Source organism: Xyrauchen texanus, chromosome 8 (genome assembly GCF_025860055.1).
Source record: "Xyrauchen texanus isolate HMW12.3.18 chromosome 8, RBS_HiC_50CHRs, whole genome shotgun sequence".
Lineage (NCBI taxonomy): Eukaryota > Metazoa > Chordata > Actinopteri > Cypriniformes > Catostomidae > Xyrauchen > Xyrauchen texanus.
Genome location: NC_068283.1, coordinates 38,952,758 through 38,973,866, shown reverse-complemented (window position 1 = coordinate 38,973,866; position 21,109 = coordinate 38,952,758). Strand labels below are relative to the sequence as shown.

Here is a 21,109-nt window from a genome sequence, read left to right as displayed (position 1 = left end):
ATTCAGAATGCCAAACATGTTCTCAGACTTTTGGACCTCACTGTATGTGTCAGTGAATGTAAAGTCAGACTGTAGATATCTGCTGATTAGAATGTATACCATTTTCTGCCATCTACATTGTAATGTACTGCCACTTAAAGGCACTATAACCTGAAGGGTAGACCTCATCCTGCTTGCTTCAGCAACATACTGCTGTTTGAAGCTGATGAACTTCACAGCCGTGCCGCTATTTCTCACACTGCTTATCCAGAATGTATTCCTGCTCTATTAAGCATATGAATCAATATTGGGTCGTTTGTTCAATGTATGTATTATATATGATTCCTCTCAATCGTGAAGGTGACATCATTGGTCTAGCTGGTTGCGTTTTGCTTTGTTTTGCAGTTTCCATTTATGCAGGTATATATCATGGCTGCCCTGCAGCAAAGCAGCCATCTTTTCCCCTCTTTTTAAATGTGCCTTACTCTTATCTTTGTTCATTGTTTCTGTTTTTCCTTCATCTGTTCTGAACCTCTAGAGGACAGAAGTAATTATTTGATAATGCTTTCTCCTGATTTTTAGTCTCTAGTTCCTGTGAATTTAAAGCCATTCAGCAGGTTTTTTATTTATTTTTTTACTGTATGTAAAATGCCATCCCTCATTAAGGTGTATCTGTGAGTTAAGTATCAAATTATGCCCGATAAAATATAAATACATTTTATATATATATATATTCTACAATATTACTATATATTGTATCTTTAAACATAATGGTATAATGGTAGACATATTGGTGTCCAATTTCAATATTTTTTAAATTAAGGTTTTTAAAGGCATTGAGCCACATCAACTGGTTTAAACAAGGTTATTCCAGTATTCTGGAAGGGTTGCTTCCTTACAAATGGATTGTTTTGCAGCTGTACTTGTTAATCTGGTTGTGGGGCACAATAAATTGATTCACAAGCAAAACAAACAAAACGTATGCCCTCATCATGAAGAAAAAGCATAATCGCCTGTAACTGAATCTTTAAACAAGAATTCAGTTTTTAGGCAGTCCAGCGTTGCTCAGGGGTTTTAGCTCCTTTCTCCTCTTCTTAACATTTGAAAATATTTCTTCACATTAGACATCTAATGCACAAAATTATATATGATTGGTCTTTTTCTAATATTCTTCTTAGAAGCTGCTAGTTAGGATAAAAAAGCATTATCTGCGTTAATAGGTGCCAGGTGAAAATTACTACTATACTATAAATCAGGGGTCGGCAACCTATGGCACTTGTGCCAGCATTGGCATGTGGAGGGGAAATCGCATCAACGGCGAGAGAGGAGTAGACTGTTTTATTAATATAAATTCCGCACCTGCGTTCCAATCTACATCTTGATGTAATCCTTCCTCGTGATCAAGCAGCGTGTTTTCATGAGCTGAATGGAAGGCTAAATTGACTAAGATGATAAATTGAATTGGCATGGCCATTGACCAAGAAAATTAAAAATGGCACTCCATGTCAAAAAGGTTGCTGACCCCTGCTATAAACTGATTGATATGGACACTAATTTTTCCTGAGGAGAAATTCCGGATCAAAACATTAGTAATATTAAATGCACTAGTACACTTTATAACTACAAACATGGTGCAACACATTATGTAATGTGCAAATGAAGTTCACAATGAAGTCCCTGTTCTTTTTTTTTCTAAGCAGTCAAATAACTCATGAAATAGTTACTGGAAAATCAATTTGTAAATATAGATTTCTACAAACATCAGGTAACCATATACAGAGGCCCCAAACAACATTTGGACACTTAAGCCATAGTTAAAACTGTGTGAGTGCTGTTGCACTGAATAACAAAATATTAAACCAAGCAGGGGCGCATTAACACACTGGCTTACACGGGCTGAAGCCAAGGGTCCCACAACTCCCATGGGGCCCAGCAAGCAAACAAAATGTTTTACAAACAGAACTTTTTATCTTGTAAAAGAAAAAACATCTGTATTTTGAAAAAAGAAAAGTCACTTTTTGGTTGTAAAAGGTTAGTGCAACTTGTTCATAGTAAATGTGTTGAACTACACCTGTAGATACTGAGGGGAACTGAAAGCTTCCTCTAATCCACTAAAGCTATAATAAGTACTTCAAATCACCTTGAGACCAGTTGGTTTTTAATTACAAGTCATTACCAAAATAGTTTCGTTTTGAGAAAAGCTCTAGCATCATTTGTTTGCAGATGCCACTTGATTTTATATTTTTCATCTGTGCGATTTTATCAATTTGTGAATTTTACACAGCCTGGCCAAAACACCTCTGTTTGGATTTAAATAAGCAGATACTTCAGAACCTATGATTGGATCATTATTGCTGGATCATTACACCATCAGCTTTGAGGAAAAAAACTTGAATGATTGTGATCAGAGATCACCAAATCGGTTGGGGATGACTCATCAAAAATCGACAGAACTCACGACTATATTTAAAAGCGAAATTAAGAGCGTTTCCACACGCACAATCTGCTGAGAACTTACGGGATTGGATCTAAACAGCTGTGTGGCCACTAGAAAGCCACTTGTTAGTGAGACTAATCAAAAAAAAAAATGAAAAAAAAAAAAAACACTTAAATTTGCTTGGGATCATAGAGATTGGACTGTGGGGCAATGGTGATGTGGTCTGATGAGTCCAGATTTACCCTATTCCAATGCGATGGGCACGTCAAGTTAAGAAGGGAAGTGCATGAAGTGATGCATCCATCATGCATAGTGCCCACTGTACAAGCCTCTGGAGGCAGTTTTATGATCTGGGGTTGCTTCAATTGGTCAGGTCTAGGCTCAGCAACGTTAAAATGAAGTCAGTTGACTACCTGAATGTACTGAATGACCAGGTTATCCCATCAATGGATTGATGACCCATATGATTATATGATCATTTTATCGGCCACAAAGGGCAGTGAGTTATCGTTATCGGCCCAGACATTCCATATCGGTGCATCCCTGCCATATTTAAAGTTTCCATCCTTTTCATTTGTAAGCGTTTGCCGAAATGTGGTACCAGTCGCCTTCCAACTATTTCCCTCTTTTTATCTGTCCTTTCCACACTTGTGCTTTTTCCCATGATCCACTGTGCTCTAAGTCATTACTCACAGCAGACAGCAGGACAAGCAGGCACGTCCCTTGTGTGTCTCTATTCACCCATAATGCACAGAGGGAGAGACCGTGGCTGCACCTTTGTCAAATGAGATGCGGTAAGTAGAGTTTGCTTCAGTTGCCGTCAAGGGAGCCATTTTATGTTCTACCCTCAATGCCACCTACCGTCATCAACTTCATTCCTCTGAGATCATACAATTACCTCAACGACCACGACCGCCTCATACATGAGCTAACACTGCTGTTTGTTGTTTCTTGTCTCGGTTGCAGTAGGTCATGTGTCTCTCTATTTTGTGGACCGATATAAAACCTTAGCTTTCTCAAAGCCCATAGACTCTCCCTTTACAACCACTTGCATGAAATGCATAAAGCCACTTGTTTACTGGGAGCACAGGCATAGCATCTTGCATGCAAACCTGTGGGCCTTTGCAAGCATTATTTAGAAGGCTGTTTTATTGCTTGGGTAATTTAAATGGGAAGGATCACCTTCTCTGCTTTCAGCACTTAAGTAGAGGACATTAATCAGCTTTTGACATCAAGAGCGAAATCTGTCAGTAAGGTTGCCGCTTTAATTCATATTTAGTGTGAACCCAGAGGAACGGACAAAGAGCTTGTGATTACTCCGTGGAGATTAATGACTTCCTCTTGCGTTGCTCTGGTGAGCCACAGAGCATTCTAGAGAGACTGTAGTACTGTTGCTTGAACTTGGGGTGCAAGCCACCCAAAAAATCTGATGTGTTGTTCAGGTCGATTATACCATTGCTCCATTATCTGTTAAAGTGATCGTTGTTCGAGGGCAGTCATAGATCTCCCTCAATCAGAGTTGTTTTTTTTTGTTTTGTTTAGTATCCACTTGGTACCAAAGTACCAGAACTTTTGACATCCCCAGAATCATGGTTTATATAATTCATAAATCATATAGGTGCACAAGTTATAATGCATAAATAATATACTGTAGGTTGTGTACAATTTCTGACAGGCTTATCCACTGGTACAACAGAAAAATGTGATCATTCTTTATTTGTTTTGGTTATGTCTTTTTCGGACTTTAATGCGTGACATGTCATAATAATAACTGCCCAGATCGGCCGTAGGATCTTCCCATGCTCACTCGATGATAGCATTAGACAGAAGACATATGAAATTAACCCAGTCCTGGTTCGGTTATCTCCTGACTGCAAACATTGCAAAATGCTCTAATATGCACATTAAAAAAGCTTTAAATAGCTACTAACAGACCACACTGATGTTGAACATCACCATTCTTCCATACTAAGGATATAGCTGCACACCGTTAACATTCATTTGTTGAAATCCAAGACTTTATGGTGTTTTTATAGGTCAAATATAAAAGGAGTTGGGTCCCGAACAGCATTAGCTTTGGGGATATTCTGCAGCAGTGTAGTCTCGAGGTATTCTGAAATATAGCTGCACCTTAATGAATACCCCAGGCAATGGTTCAGCTCAGAGAGCCTGAAAATTGCTCTCAAGGAAAATGCATTGGTGCCTCTCGTTTTGCAGGACTTGCAGTATGGACAAGCCACAAAGCATCGTACACAACTTTCCTTAACAGACCATAAAACTACTCGCTCATTTCCTTTAGACCTCTGATCATCAATTGGGCTATATTAGACAAAATGGCTTTTGCTGTCCTCGGTGTGGATTCTCTCTACTGAGTTTCACATCTGAATGTGAATTGAGTGAAAAGAGATCTAGAGTGTTTTGAATTTTGCACTCCCTTAGGCCTGCTGGATATTGATGCGCTCCTTTTGACTCTTTAATGAGTTTTAGTTCAACTTTAATTACTTAAAAATATGGTGGAGAATAAACTTCAGGCATTTTGGGAAGATATGTATACTCTATGCTTTCACTGGCTATCATATGACCATTTTCGTTCAATAATTTGCAGCCACATAATTTAATAATAATAATTAATGAATTCCTTACATTTATATAGCGCTTTTCTAGGCACTCAAAGCTCTTTACATCATAGCGAGGGAATCTTCTCAACCACCACCAATGTGCACCATCCACCTGTATAGAATGCCCGCCACACACAAGCTATCAGAGGAGAGGAGAGCACAGTGATGTAGCCATTTTATATGCATAGGGAATCATTAGGAAGCCATGGGCATTTGGCCAGGACACTTGGGTTACACCCCTACTGTTTATTCCATGGAATTTTTAACGACCGCAGGGTCAGGACCTCGGTTTAACTTCTCATCCAAAAGATGGATTTAAGACTGAAGAAATACATAAAGTGAATTAATGTACATTTATTTTGACGTGTCCAAAGAGCCTGAACCCCTTTATATAATGTCAGTCGCTTGCCGTATGAAGAATTTTGGACTGTGTGTAGTTGTTAAAGATCTTGATTGGCTACTTGTAGATTTGAACCTTGCAAAGGTTGATCCATGAACATCACCATTGTATCCTTGAGCAAGACTTTATCCTATGACAATGATTTTGCTATACAGAATGTGTTCCTGCATCAACATCTTTTTCCCTCCCTTTAAAAGTAACCATGATTTTGGTGCGACAGAAGTTTAAACAGTCGTAGCAGGATGCCGCTGACAGATGGCGAACAGCAACTGGCTGCAGTGTGTGTACAAAACAGTGCTTTTTATGTTTACTACACAAATACCACTTTTGCGAATACATGGCCGTCTATAATGATCCTAATTGACATAGAAAAAAGGCGTGTTTGCGTGGAAAAGAAAGGTCATTACTAGGGCTGTCGATTTAAAGCATTAATTCAGTGTATGTAAAATAGCGCATCAAAAATGTATGTCATTAATCATGTCCCCGGACCATTAGGAATATCCCTACCATATGAGCAATTCAAGCTTAAAGTACTACCTGTTTTCAGCAGGGGGCAGTAAGTGAAACTCCAGCTGTATAGGCAACGTGCAGCTTATACAGCGAACAAACCACACTTGCCCTCAGCAGACAGTGAAAACCGGTTCTTGTGTTCAAACACAGCTTGGAGTACAAATCTGAACATAAAAGATGTGTTTTTCTAAGTTTCAAACTACATTGAATTTAAACAGCGACCCAAAAACAGCATGTTTATGATGCGCAGCATGTTTATGATGCGTCCGTCTGAAGCAGGCGTACAACCCCAATTCTGAAAAAGTTGGGACCGTATGAAAAATGCTAATAAAAACAAAAAGAAGTGATTTGTAAATTATATTCACACATTGCTATATTGAAAGCACTACAACTACACATTATATGATGTTGTTCCTTGTGAATTTCATTGTTTTTTGAAAATTTACAGTAATTACAAATCGGATGATTGCAACACGCTCCAAAAAAGTTGGGACAGTGGAGTGTTTACCACTGTGAAACGTCACCATTTGTTCTAATAACACTTATTAAACATTTAGTTTAGAAGACATCAGTTTAAGTTTAGAAAGTGGAGTTTTCCCCCATTCATCCAATATGTAGGTCTTATAACAGCACAATTACACTCACCTAAAGGATTATTAGGAACACCTGTTCAATTTCTCATTAATGCAATTATCTAATCAACCAATCACATGGCAGTTGCTTCAATGCATTTAGGGGTGTGGTCCTGGTCAAGACAATCTCCTGAACTCCAAACGGAATGTCAGAATGGGAAAGAAAGGTGATTTAAGCAATTTTGAGCGTGGCATGGTTGTTGGTGCCAGACGGGCCGGTCTGAGTATTTCACAATCTGCTCAGTTACTGGGATTTTCACGCACAACCTTTACAAAGAATGGTGTGAAAAGGGAAAAACATCCAATATGCGGCAGTCCTGTGGGCGAAAATGCCTTGTTGATGCTAGAGGTCAGAGGAGAATGGGCCGACTGATTCAAGCTGATAGAAGAGCAACTTTGCCTGAAATAACCACTCGTTACAACCGAGGTATGCAGCAAAGCATTTGTGAAGCCACAACACGCACAACCTTGAGGCGGATGGGCTACAACAGTAGAAGACCCCACCGGGTACCACTCATCTCCACTACAAATAGGAAAAAGAGGCTACAATTTGCAAGAGCTCACCAAAATTGGACAGTTGAAGACTGGAAAAATGTTGCCTGGTCTGATGAGTCTCGATTTCTGTTGAGACATTCAGATGGTAGAGTCAGAATTTGGCGTAAACAGAATGAGAACATGGATCCATCATGCCTTGTTACCACTGTGCAGGCTGGTGGTGGTGGTGTAATGTGTTGGGGATGTTTTCTTGGCACACTTTAGGCCCCTTAGTGCCAATTGGGCATCGTTTAAATGCCACGGCCTACCTGAGCATTGTTTCTGAATATGTCCATCCCCTTTATGGCCACCATGTACCCATCCTCTGATGGCTACTTCCAGCAGGATAATGCACCATGTCACAAAGCTCGAATCATTTCAAATTGGTTTCTTGAACATGACAATGAGTTCACTGTACTAAAATGGCCCCCACAGTCTCCAGATCTCAACCCAATAGAGAATTTTTGGGATGTGGTGGAACGGGAGCTTCGTGCCCTGGATGTGCATCCCACAAATCTCCATGAACTGCAAGATGCTATCCTATCAATATGGGCCAACATTTCTAAAGAATGCTTTCAGCACCTTGTTGAATCAATGCCACGTAGAATTAAGGCAGTTCTGAAGGCGAAAGGGGGTCAAACACAGTATTAGTATGGTGTTCCTAATAATCCTTTAGGTGAGTGTATATATGTAATGTAATTGTAATGTGTTTATAATGCACCACACATTCACAATTGGAGATGGTCAGGACTGCAGGCAGGCCAGTCTAGCACCCGCACTCTCTGTTTACACAGCCATGCACTTGTAATCCAAGCAGTATGTGGTTTGAAGTTGTCCTGCTGAAAAATGCAGGGACGCCCCTGGAAAAGACGGTGCTAGATGGCAGTATATGTTGCTCCAAAATTTGTACATATATGTCTTCATTCATGTTGTTCTCAAAGATGTGCGAGTTACCCACTGACACACCCCTGGCCCATACAGACACTGGCTTTTGGACCTGACGCTAATAACAGCTTGGATGGTCCTTTTCGTCTTTGGCCCTTTCAAATCTGAATTTTCAGTCAAATTAAAATAAACTATATATTTGATTCTAAAGCCAATTGTCATACTGTATTATGGTGGATTAGGCTTTTCTCTGCCACAGTAATGTAATGCATTTTAATTATCTGAATTATTATATTTTATAATACATACATTTTATTTATAATTATTTAAATAGCCATATTTATAATTATTTAATCATTAGAGACATAAATGCAATGCAATATTAACTATATTTTAAATAAATCTAAACCAACAAGAAATGTGATGGCATATTTTATTAATTCAATTATTATTTGATCAAGTTCCACTTATTACAGCAAAACACATGTATCTTTAATTATACATTGTCATATGACCAATCAGTCAGGAACTGCATTGCTTGATAAAAGTCTCACAGGTCATCATTAAATAAACAGTAACAGTTCCAGAGACAGTTTAGACTGTGTTTTGTAGCCTAATGTTGTACTTCAGGCTTGTGAGACTTCAACAGTTCTTATTTAATTTCGAGTTGGACATTCATAACTTGCACATCAGTATAAAATTACTGTATTCCGGTCTATGTATGTTTTGCGCTGTAGATTCAACAGAACCGGCTCATTAGAACTTTTTTTTTTTTTTTTTCGGGATCGGGCTATACCGGAAGTGTGAATGTTTCACGCTGTAGATTCAAAATAGCCGACACTGGCAGAGCTGTGTGTTTTATATGCTGTAGAGACAGTAGACGACAGCGCTTCAGAAATGTGCTTTCTGGAAACACTGTCAAAGAATTTCAGGATGATGTTCCAGACGCATCAGCAGAAAATTGGAATGGAAAGTCATGAAGATCATACAGTTCCTGTATTTTTTTAAGAATGGAACCGGTTCTAGGTTCCCAACCCTATTGATGGGCACATTTGCCTCTTTGGAGAAGTGTGCAAAAGTAGTGCAACTGTTTAGTGAATTCGCCTCGGAGTTTATGGATGATAATTTCAAAGATGGGATGTGTAGCTTCGATATCTGCTTAATGTTGTCACTACTGTTTCTTCTTCACTGACTCTTGATCATGATCACATTTGTTATGTGACTCAACCTCATGGGTGCTTTCAGTTTATGAGACGTGTCCTTCAAAACCCAACACACCATGCTTTGGAAAGCTTTAGCAATCAGTGTCAATTTAGTTGTAATGTCATGTTCTGTTTCCCAAAACGTCTGTGCTTTGCTTTGCTTTGACTTTGCTGTTTGAAATTAGGTAGGCCCCTTTTCTGTCCTTGTCTGGCTTGGAGAGAACTACCTGTGTGGCTTCTTCAGCTGGCATTGGTGTCAGAAACAAACATATCAAGTTGAATAAGACTTGAAGACAGTGATTCAAGTGGCATTTTCAATGGCCATCAGTAAGGCACTCTGAGGGAATTGATGCTATGTGATGAATTGCGTGTGTGTCTGAACACAATCACATGTCATCTCTAAACAACAAAGGCCTCTGAGCTGAAGGTTAAGCATCTATACAACAACTTGAGTTGTGTTGTGAGATGTCAAGAGTATTTTTATTAAGTGTGCCCTTGATTTGTATTTTTTTATGCGGTTCGGTGCTTCTTTAAACGGCTAATGTTATGGAGAGGAGTGATGCATCTCGACTCAAACTACATTTTATCCATGTCTGTGCCCTCTATGTTTGGTTCAAAGTGGTTATATTAGCTCTCTCTAAAGTTTTCTCCAGTGATTTGCAGTTCCATCAATACTGATGTCTGCTTTTGTCCTCGAGTTCAGCTGTTACGTATCTGCTATATTAAGCATGTAACACAATGAAGGTTACCTGTATTTTTGCGATTGTTGCGCCTTTTGGCTTGGTCTTCATTATTGTTTTGTCCTTTTGTACCTGACTTATGTCATGGTACTTTTGGGGCAGGGCAGATGTGAATTTTTAGACAATTTTGACATGACTAATGTTACTACAAGTCATAGATCGTTAACCTAATTTCTTACACCAAAGAGGCCCCTCCAGTTGGACATTGGATGAGCTTTCTTAAAGAAACAGTTCACCCAAAAATGGAAATTCTCTCATTGTTATTCAATGTCATGTTGTTCTAATCCTGTATGACTTTATTTCTTTCGTGAAACACTGATTTAAAACCTGTTTAGCAAAATGTTCCTGGTGCTTTTGTCTTTACAATGAAATTGAAAGGGAACAGATGCTGTTAAGCTCCAAAAAGAACCATACAAGTAGTTCTTACTAGTCTTTTGAATCCAACCAACAGTTTTGTGAGAGAAAAAATATGAATTTTAAGTTGCCATTAATGGAAAATCGATTCAGAAGCTCTCAAATCTCATTAATACTTCCACATATTCATACTTGGCATGGGATGATTTGCTGCAAGACATGGGTCTACCAATAGTGTTAAGCTTCATTGACTTTGAATTTTAATATATGTGGTCACAATGAGATTGGTCATACAGGTTTTGAATGGCATAAGTGTGAGTAAATAATTTGATGGAACTAAGTACTGCCACATTGACAGTAATTACAGGATACGGGATATGCTGGTCTGCGATATTTGCTTTTAAACATTAAAGATTTTCTTGGATTTGCTCCAGTTTCTTTGACACTTTGGCTGTTGCCGTAGCCCAATGCCCTCGACAAATAGACCAATATTAGTGCGATCTGCCCTTTGCCTCTTGCTTGCTGCCGGAAAGTTTTACTCTTGCAGGAAAGAATGCATCTTTTTAAGCACTAATGGAGACCTTTGTTTTGATGAGCGCCTTTCCACCACCTCAGATTGATTGCACGTCAACTGGACCCTTAGTGTTTGGAAAGACCCAATCCATTTTCCCAAGCATGTCACATTTACCTTACTCAGAGCTCAGATAGATTTCACCTGTAATAACAATAAGACTTTCGCCCCTAATCTAGCCAGGTGAGGCATTTGGAAAGACAAGAGAGAATTGGAAGAGGACAACTGGTGCTAATCCTCCTTGTGAAGTTTTCGTTGAGGAAAGGATGTGAGTGAAGGACATACAGCTCAATAACAAGAATGCCTAGCTTGATCTGGTATCCTCTTGAGACTTCGGCACAGTGTTAATCAAGAATGAAGCTTTTATGTCATGTCAGCTCACAGCAGGAGGCTAGGACAAGATGGTCTTTAGCATCTTTCTTGTTTGGGGGATTAAAAATTGATGTGGTGGCCCCTTGCTGTGTAACCAATCTGTCAGTGGGGTAACCTGTCAGTACTTTTAGATGCACTTTAAAAGTTTGATTTTAGTTGGACTAAACCAATAATTCATCTTTTTAAAATGTCATGTATTCGCTTTAGTCAAGCTGAAATGAACTGAAATAGGAGTGACTTGGGTTTTTTGTGAGGGCGGACAAAGAAACCCAAGTAATGCAATTGTAGCTTGCCTTTGTCAGAATGTTTACATGCACTTTAAAAGTTTGATTTCAGTCGGACTATAACAATAATTCATCTTTTTAAATGTCATGTAAGAGCTATAGTCTGACTGAAAACACGTTTGTCTTAACAGACCTAGATAATGCGATTGTAGCCCGTCTTCATCCAGCATGTATGCACATTAATTGGACCTCAGTTGGCTGCACATGCTCCAAAAGACAGAGGTAAAGAGCAGCGTGTATTACCGGCATTTCCTCAGCTGACATCTTTGCTTAAAATATTCGACTATGCATTATGTATGCATAGACAAACAGATAAAGACAGTAGCTTGACTATGCAAAAGCCCATTGTAGCATGATTATAACTAGAAACAAACTGACGGTCTAAGGGAGTTGTCAGGGTGACTAGTCAAATTGTGAGGTCGACCCTGTTTATTTATGTACAGTTTTGTTCTTTGTATTTTTTTGGCCAGCTGAACCCTTGTGACCTAAATTGCAACCACCTACAATTTTTTAATATGTAAACATTTGAATAAAATTAATTTCACAACATTTAACTTGTATTGTTATTGTGAATTTAGCTCTACGCAATGTCCTTTCCAGACGTGATGTGACAAGATTTCAGTGACAAACCGTTTGTCTGTTTACAGTGAAATCTAAACTGCTTGGCGGTTCGGCACAATCACAGCCAATCAGAACATATGATGTTTAATGTACAGTTGTAAGTAGCAGGATTTACGACCAATACTTGTTCACAGTATCCGGGGCCACACTGTGCTCACTACAATTGTACAGAAGGGTTATCCGAGTTACCATAGCCTTTCTGTAAGCTCGAACCGGACTGGTCATTCGCTGTTGGCCTCTGATCAACAAGGTGTTTCCATCCACAGAACCGCCGCTTACTGGAAGGTTTTTTTAATTTATTTTTTAGCACCATTCGGAGTAAACTCTAGAGACTGTTGTGCGTTAATATCCCAGGAGCACAGCACCAACAATCATGCCATGGTTGAAATCACTGAGATCACATTTTTCTCCATTCTGATGGTTGATGTGAATATTAACTGTAGCTCCTGACCTGCATCTGCATTATTTTATACATTACACTGCTGCCACATGATTGGCTGATAAGATAATCGCATTAATAAATTGGTGTACAGGTGTTCCTTATAAAGTGCTAAGTGATTGTATGTCAGCTTTTTTTTTTTTTTCATTTTTTGTTTCAGATAGGGCTACTCATTGCTACTCTGAACCCTTAGATCTTTTGTGAAGGCTTAAAAGTATCCGTCGGTAGCTTGTGAGGTCCAGCAGTTGGTAGTAAGAGTGGTGCCCTCTGCCTTCTCAAGCTGCGTATGCACAACAGTCTTTGTCTCTTCATACGTGAGTGGCTGGGTAACTTAAACTCTGGTTTCATTTTCTCTAACATGTTTTGGGAAAAGGGACTCTCCACTAAGAGGCTTCATATCTCCGAATACAAACTTAGCCACACAATTTGTTAGCTTCCTAGCCTGTGGCGACTCAATTGACATCTTTTCCTAGAGTTCAAAGCTTCCCCAATAGGTTGTACCTGTTTACTGCCTTTCGCTGCACACCCCTGCTATTTGCCATGATATCTGTGCACATGGGATATTAGATTGGTTGTGTTCCTGGAGTTTGCCAATTCAGCCTTGCAATTTTTACAAACTGTTTTTGATTTATCCTGGTATTAGCCAGTACCATCAACTCAGAATTCGATTATTTACTTATCGATTATTACTTTTCCCTAAACTCTCCAATTTGTTTGTCCGCCATAACATTACCCACATTAAAACACCATGCGAAAAAACAGCTGCACAAATGAAAGGGAGACAGAGGTGATAACTAAGTATTTAGGACAGTAAATGTTATATTACCCCTTGGTGTCATTAAACGGAAGGTCAACCGACTGTGAATCAGAACGCACAAATTTTAATTACTAAGCAAACAGTAGTCCTTTAGTTCACCTTTTAAATTACAAAAAACAGCACTGATGTTTTTGTTTTTCAAGTTATTTGTTTGGTGATATTTCTCCTGTTCTCGCACATCCCCCCCAGGAGAACTTGGCTGGGTAAGTAGCCTTGATGATTGGTTAAAACTAATCGTGGGAGTGTGGTTTGGACATGAAATTCTTTATTTATTTTTCTCTTTTTAGTTAAAATGATGTAGTACATAGCTGCATATAGTAGAAGCACAGATCACATTCTTTTGTTTTTTTACAAGAAAATAATGTGGCTTCTTCCATTTGTTTTTAATGAAGCTTTACCTACTCCTGAACATCACAGTAAGACAACTAATTTTAGTTGGTCTCTTTATATTTTGGTCAGAGGACCCCAGACCAAAACTCTGGCTACTCGATTCTAGCCTGAAGATATCTCCATAAGCAAGATTTAACCCTCCTGCTCTAGTTGATTGAGAAAACAAATGGATGAGCTGGAGCAGTCATTTGGGGGTTTTCACCATCAGCACTCTACCAGGTTGTCCATGCAGGGGACATCAGAGTTATTGGTCCGTTCTAACCAGCTCAGCATTTTCCACCAGCCCATTACGCCCTTAACAATCTCATCTTGTTCAGCATTGATCGCAACATTGATCAGATTACAAATACAGAAAGACAAGCATTTTAAATGTTTTATTTTTTTAATATTATAGAAGTAAAGAAGGGAAGTAAAAAAGAGGAATGGGTAATTAGGGGCTTAATAAAATGGCTTTTGCTCTGATTCTGACCTGAGGCTGTTTCTGTGTGCAAACCAATTAGTCAAGGCTAATGAATATCCAGTAGTATACATGTGTTTCCTGAGAGAGTGCAAGTCTGCTTTATTTTTATTGTTCCCATATGATTGTATTTACAAATGTGTGTTTGTAATATACTTAAAGGAATGTTTTATGTTCAATACAAGTTAAGCTTAATCAACATCATTTGTGGCATAATATTGATCACCAAAAAACTTTGTCTTAAAAAAAAAATAAAAAAAGCAAAAATTCAGGATATGGCACTTTTCCACTGCACCTTACGGTTCGACTCGTCTCAACTCTACTCTCTTTACTTTTCTGAGCTTGCATTTCCACTGCAGTTTAGTGCCACCTCAGCGTGGGTGAGATTATAGGCTGATCGTCATAGTTGCGCCGCCTCTACTGCCGTGGCATCATCTTAAACACGACACAAACTGACCAAAACAATAACACGACCGCTAGCTGTTAGCTACTAGCTCATTGTGCTGCATAAAGCAGTTGTTGCATGGTGATTTTACACAAGTGTAACAGTTAAATTGGTCTGGTTGTTTCAGAAGCTTCCAGTAGCTGGTCAACTAAATAAAGTGAAGCTTTACATAACAAGCATAATAAAACGTACCATCCTCCATCGTGGATCAACACCAGTCCAGGGCGCTGTCACTCCCATTGCTCACCGTTTAGATAGCGTCCATTTGGTCGAACCACTTCCACTTTTCCTTGATGGTTCTGTAGTCACTTTTAATATTTAATTTTTTTACTTTTCCCTACACTGTTTGGTCCGGTGGTAGCTGTGTGCGGAGAGACTTTTTCATTTCGCTCATCGCTAACGTGTGGACCGTCTGGACCTCGTTTATTGAACATGGCGTGGTTTTGCGCACAGCCATTTCTTTTTTCACAATTCGAATGTCACGTGAACAAATGATACTGTTATCGCTGTTGCTAACTTTAAAATTAGCAGGTTGATGTTGCGTGTCGGTAATCCAGTGACGCTGGTAGTGATGATTCTCCATGACCAATCAGTGATCTGCACTGACGTCACATTTAGTATCGGCTCACTTGGAACCTCGACCGAGGTGATACCAAAAAAGTATCAGGTACCAGGTACTATACACAGTGGAAAACCCCCAAAAAGCAAGCAGAGTCTAGTTGAGTTGAGCTGTACTGTGTGGTGGAAAAGCCCCTTTACAATGGATGTGAATGGGGGCCAGTTCGTACATTTTAAAATACTCACCGTTTCACAGGTATAGCCACAAGGTGTAAACAATATGCGTGTTAACTTGATTACCTTTTATGTAAAGTTATACAATTTTACTGCTTCATTGCCATGATTACATATCCCTGTAAACCCTGCAATGACGGTAACTTGGTAAACCACCAGAAAAACAATTATCAACTTTAACTTTCCAGCTCAAATAATACTGTAAATGAATGCAAGTGCTATTAAAATTAAAAGCTTCATATTTCTGCCTTCAAGCCCTCCAGAAATTGGCCCAATTCATTGCCATTTTATGTGCCTCATTTTCACCTCAATTTTTGCTATATTTAAAGAAAAGGAGGGCGAGTTTAATTTAATTAGATTTTTTTCTTGGTAATCAACATTATGCCACAAATGCTGTCGATTGAGCTTAACTTGTATTGAACCCAGAAAATTCCTATAAATACATGAAACAGGTTCCCAAAAATTTTGTGCAAAAAACAAAAGTGTTTTTTTTCATGTTCAGACTAAATGGATTTGAAAAGAAATCGAATTTGAGCTGCCAATATTAACAAAGCTGTAGTATGATCTCATACTCCTGTTAAAATATGGGATTAATGTACATTAAAGCAAATCAACAAAATACAGTTTTAATTACATTTAGATGTTTATAATGCTGTTTTCTCTCTGCCTCTCTCTCTTTTAGCATTTACCATGATGATTGTCCTGGCTTTGATCCGTATTGGGAAGGGTCACGGGGAGGGCCACCCACCTGTGGCACAGATCTCAGGTGTGCCCAACCTCTTTGGGGTTTGTGTGTACTCTTTCATGTGCCAGCACTCCCTGCCTTCACTTGTGACGCCCATCTCCAATAAACAACGCATGAGTGTCCTGGTTATGGCCGACTACATCCTCATCCTGTGCTTCTACAGCCTTCTATCCTTCACAGCTATCTTTTGCTTCGATAGTTCCCTGTTGCGTGACATGTACACGTTAAATTTCACCGATAACTGTGACGTACTGGGAATTCCAGTGTTACGCTACTTCCTGGGCCTCTTCCCGGTCTTCACCATTAGCACCAACTTTCCCATAATAGCCGTCACACTACGCAACAACTGGAAAACTCTCTTCCACCGGGACGGCGGCACCTACCCTTGGGTGGTGGACCGCATTGTTTTCCCACTCATTACTATGGTGCCGCCCATAATCGTAGCCTTCTGTACCCATGATCTGGAGGCACTTGTGGGCATCACTGGGGCGTATGCCGGCACGGGCATTCAGTATATCATCCCAGCCTTCCTGGTATACTTAAGTCGGCGTCATCTAGAGCCTGTGCTCGGAAGGGATGCAGTAAATAAGCACAGGTCACCGTTCAGGCACAGTTTCTGGGTGTGGTTTGTGATATTGTGGGCAACATTCTGTCTAATGTTTGTTACGGCTAATATTGTCCTTACCGAAACCAAGAACTGAAAATTAAATGATTTTTCTTTGTTAAAGACGCACTGGTTTGTGGTCAGATTATACCTTTGAAACGGTGACATCAGCAGAAATTCTATTCAGTCTAGTTTAATGAAATGTTTAAAAGGGACCAAAAGTCATTTTGGCATTACTTCAACATTACTTTTTTTTTTTTTAGGAGATACTTAATGTTTGTTTTCTCACAGATCCACAATCCACCAGAATTTGAAACCTTTGAGTAACTAGACCTACTCATTCAAAACTTGTTCTTAGTCGGGTGAATCTCATGAAAACAACAAATATTTCAATTCAAATAAAGAGAAAGTTCGAAATTACGTTTTGCATTATGAATATGAAGCCTAGTTTTAGGACTTACTGTACTACCATGATGTATGAATAATCTACATTGTTGTTTATGCATTACTGTTTTTTTTAATACAGTCATGTAAATGAGATTATTTTACATTACAGTAATGCATTTTGGGGGGTGCGTAATTGTCTAAAACATGTCACAATGCAAACATTAATTTAAATTTTTCTTTAAGCAAAATATTTATCAATCTCTTTTGATTTTAGGGTGAAAAATAACATTTTTGACAGGTTTTGTGAGATTCACCCAGTCAGCCTCTGATCTTAGGAAGACACGGTGAGCTGCTGTTTCTTTGTTCTTCTGAACTTGTTGAAAAACAATATTAATCCAAGAACTAGCGTACCAAAAATATTCGTAATGTTCATAAAGCACATACATACAAACAGACTGACAATAAACGTTCTTTGTTTCGTCTTCCAAACCTTGGTTCTGTCTGAGATCATTAGTGCTTCACGGCTGGCATTTCAGTGCTCCTAACTGGCAGCTGGCACCTTGCCGTGTCTCTTGTGGTGACTGATGGTGACACAAGCGCATCGGTTGTCTGAATAATGCGTTCGGCCCTGGAGTTCAATCTCAGTTCATCAGCAGATTGATAGAGCCATTGAATCCTTCCATATGTTCTCCATGTACTGACGTCCTGTCGGTGCTCAAACGGACCCTTAGACAGGCAGGAGTGGAAGACGAACCTGATATTGAATGGACGTGTCTGCCTCATGATCTATAGAGAGAGAGATGTCTGTTGTCAGTAAGTCACTCTACGAAATAAGTCATTATAATTCTGACGAGTTTGGCTTGAATTTAAATCCATATCTATGGCAGCTGATTCCCACCTATTTGTTTTTCATATTGCCTGTTTGGTACTTTCTGTTGGCTTCTTTAAATATAATGTAACATTTAGGGGGGGTCACATGCAGATTTAGTTTTGTTTTGATTGTTGTTGTTTTTTTTGCTTTAATTTTTTGCTTTATTTTTGTTTAATTTTTTGTTTATTGTTTTGTTACTTTCTGTTGGCTTTAAATATAATTTAACATTTACATGCAGATTTAGTTTTGTTTTGATAGTTTTTTTTTTATGTGTTGGCTTCTTTAAATATAATTTAACATTTACGTGTGGGGTGGGGGGTGGGGCTGGGGGGTCCACATACAGGTTTTTTTTTTTTTTTCCTTTCATTTTGATTGTTTTTTGTTTGTTATTGTTTTGGTACTTTCTGTTGGCTTTAAATATAATTTAACATTTACATGGGGGGGGGTGATTTGAATATTTTGTTTAGTTTTGATTGTTTTTTTTTATTTGTGTTTTGTTTTATTTTTTGTTTGATTTGTTGTTTTTTATTTATGTTTTGTGTTTTTGTTTTGAGTTCTTTGTTTTGTCTTTTTTTTTAGGCTCCGTCCACCTTTCATCTGCGTCTGGATTTGGATATTATAGTTTTTGTTTGTTTGGTTGTTTTTGTTTTGAAGTTTTTTGTTTTTTTTTCCCCCTTTGTGTTTTTGTTTTGAAGTTTTTGTGTTTTCCACCTTATGTTTGCCTTAAGATTTGGATGCATTTGGAGTGTATCACAAAGCTTCATCTTCATTAGTTTGTCACTTTACATGATTTCCTTTTGTGTTTTTGACTGCAGTTGATGTGTTTGATCATCTGTGACTTGTTTGATACTATAAACTGATTGCTGCTCTCTATGAGAGCTCTGCCTCCCGATTTAAAGGAAAGTGGCATTAAAACCAAAACTGCTCTAACCCAAGGCATTCTGCCTCTATTTTGGGTTTGTGTTCAAACTGCTATTGATTTTGAGGAAAATACATCATTGTAAATACGATGTTGTTTTATGGACAGAACAGAAGTCTCTTTTCTGTTCAGCTCTTACTCTGATACTGTTTTCCAAAAACTTTAAACTGTAAAGAATTGTAAGATAGTACATGCATTGGCATTCATGTCTCCCTATTAAGCACAAAAACTGCATGAGTGAAAAGGTATAATGTTACCAAATCAATCTGTCCATGTGTTTTATATTTTTTTTCAATTAAACAAATGTGCCTTTTTCCCAGGATCTTCCTACCTTTACCTGAATGATTATTTCTCTCTTTCTGGTTTTTCTCTGTTATCCAAATGTCTTTCATGCCTCTGTGTTGTGCAGCCCATCAAAAACACTTGCATGTAAGTCACTTCAGATACATGACAATCACCTTCTACCACCGTCTCGTTAAAATAAACATGGAAATACTCTTTGATCTTTGAGACTGACTGATGCATTTTGTATTCTTCTATTCGTTTTATTTTGTACTGTGTGTTGCTTCAAGGTAAAATAATACAATTATTTTGTAAGTATTTTTAGCTTATCAGAAACATCATATGTAAAAATGTTAAACATGTTGGAATATGTAAATATATTTGTAAATGTTCATTTTTGAATACTTAAATAGTTATGTGTTATATAAACAGCCTTTCTTGGTTGCATATTAATTCATATGTATAAATTAGATTATCAGTCAAAAGTGTGCACACACACACACCTACTCATTCTTTAGTCCCCATATATATTGGAGACTTGCTGCTTTTATTGCACTAGCCAGTTCAACATTTTAAGTGTTTTAATTCAAATTTTAGATTTATAAGTAAATTCACTCATAGCACAATTTATATTGTTTATAAAATTTCAAGCATAAGTCTTTAGTGTACACTGTGTCAGTTTTAGAATACATTAAATAGGTTTATATGAGTATATTGCTGCTATCTACTGTACCTTTTTCCTGGATGCTGAAGTTTTCCACCACTCATAACAAAAGCCTCTTTTTGTTTTCCGGTGTTCTGTTTTTTCGCTCGCATCGGCATACGTTTTTAGCGGACAAAGCCAATGCTACAATAGGTGTTTTTCCAGTGATTTTCAGATATAAGCTTCATTTACATAATCGCCAGCCAGACGGAGGGAAACAAAGCGCACATTAGTGTCTGCCCGTGGTAGATCGTTAACCACATGACCGTCAGGATTCCCTGCTGAGTTAATGGCTTAAAAAAAGCACATCAGACTTGCTTGAAAAAATCGTTCTGTTGCTGGGACGGAATTTTACATTCTCATCAATTGACCAATGAGCTTCTTGTTTTAATGAGCAACTGACAAGAGGTCAAGCTGATCTGAACCATTTAATCTGCAATCGCACTCAGCAGCATATCATCACAAACGCTGAACCTAACGCTTCCTATCACTCTATTATAATTGTGTATGCTCACACGGTACTCCTTGTTATTTTGGCACGCTCCACGTGACCGAGAGGAGCTGCGGTGAGTTTATATGTCACCCCTCCCCCATTCTTAATTGCCAAGTGTGTCATACCTCCGACTGAAGAGAGCTGGATCTCAGCAAAACAGTCCCTCAGCCAAAATCCAGTTGTTTGGAGTCTGCTAGTGTGGCACCAGCTTAATGTGATGTTTTGGTGTATTCACCCAAGTAAGTAGATGACATGAGGGTTAGATTTTTTTAAGTTGATTTCAACTTTGAGTTATGACCATCAACAACTGCACAAGTTAAGCCTGAACTAATTTTTATTCCAACAAAGTCTTAAAATGGTTGTTGACCTCCATGTGCTCATTTCAGTGTTTTTTTTTTTACATTGATGTCCATAGTTCTCTGAGTTAACTGGTCAAGCTCTTTATTATGACCATAAACCTGCCCTCTGAATTTCAATTCCAATGTACATGTGACAACCCCGTCCTTTTACGTCTGTGCATGGCTGCTGCGTGTTGTACGTTGTCCCTCTTCATTCGCAGCTGATTTAATTTGCTGTGATTTATGCCACATTTGCTGGGTTGTTGCTGGGATGTTGGATTTACACTG

At 38.5% G+C, this 21,109-nt stretch overlaps 1 protein-coding gene across 1 annotated transcript in view; it reads left to right on the top strand.

The window, feature by feature from the left end:
• Positions 1 to 18,387, top strand: part of LOC127647300 (transmembrane protein 104-like) — a 61,826-nt gene extending 43,439 nt beyond the window's left edge. Inside the window, exon 10 of the mRNA XM_052131467.1 lies at positions 16,162 to 18,387. Coding sequence (XP_051987427.1) covers positions 16,162 to 16,925 — 764 coding nt within the window. The 3' untranslated portion in view covers positions 16,926 to 18,387. The remainder of the gene's footprint in view (positions 1 to 16,161) is intronic.
• The last annotated feature ends 2,722 nt before the right edge of the window (positions 18,388 to 21,109 follow it).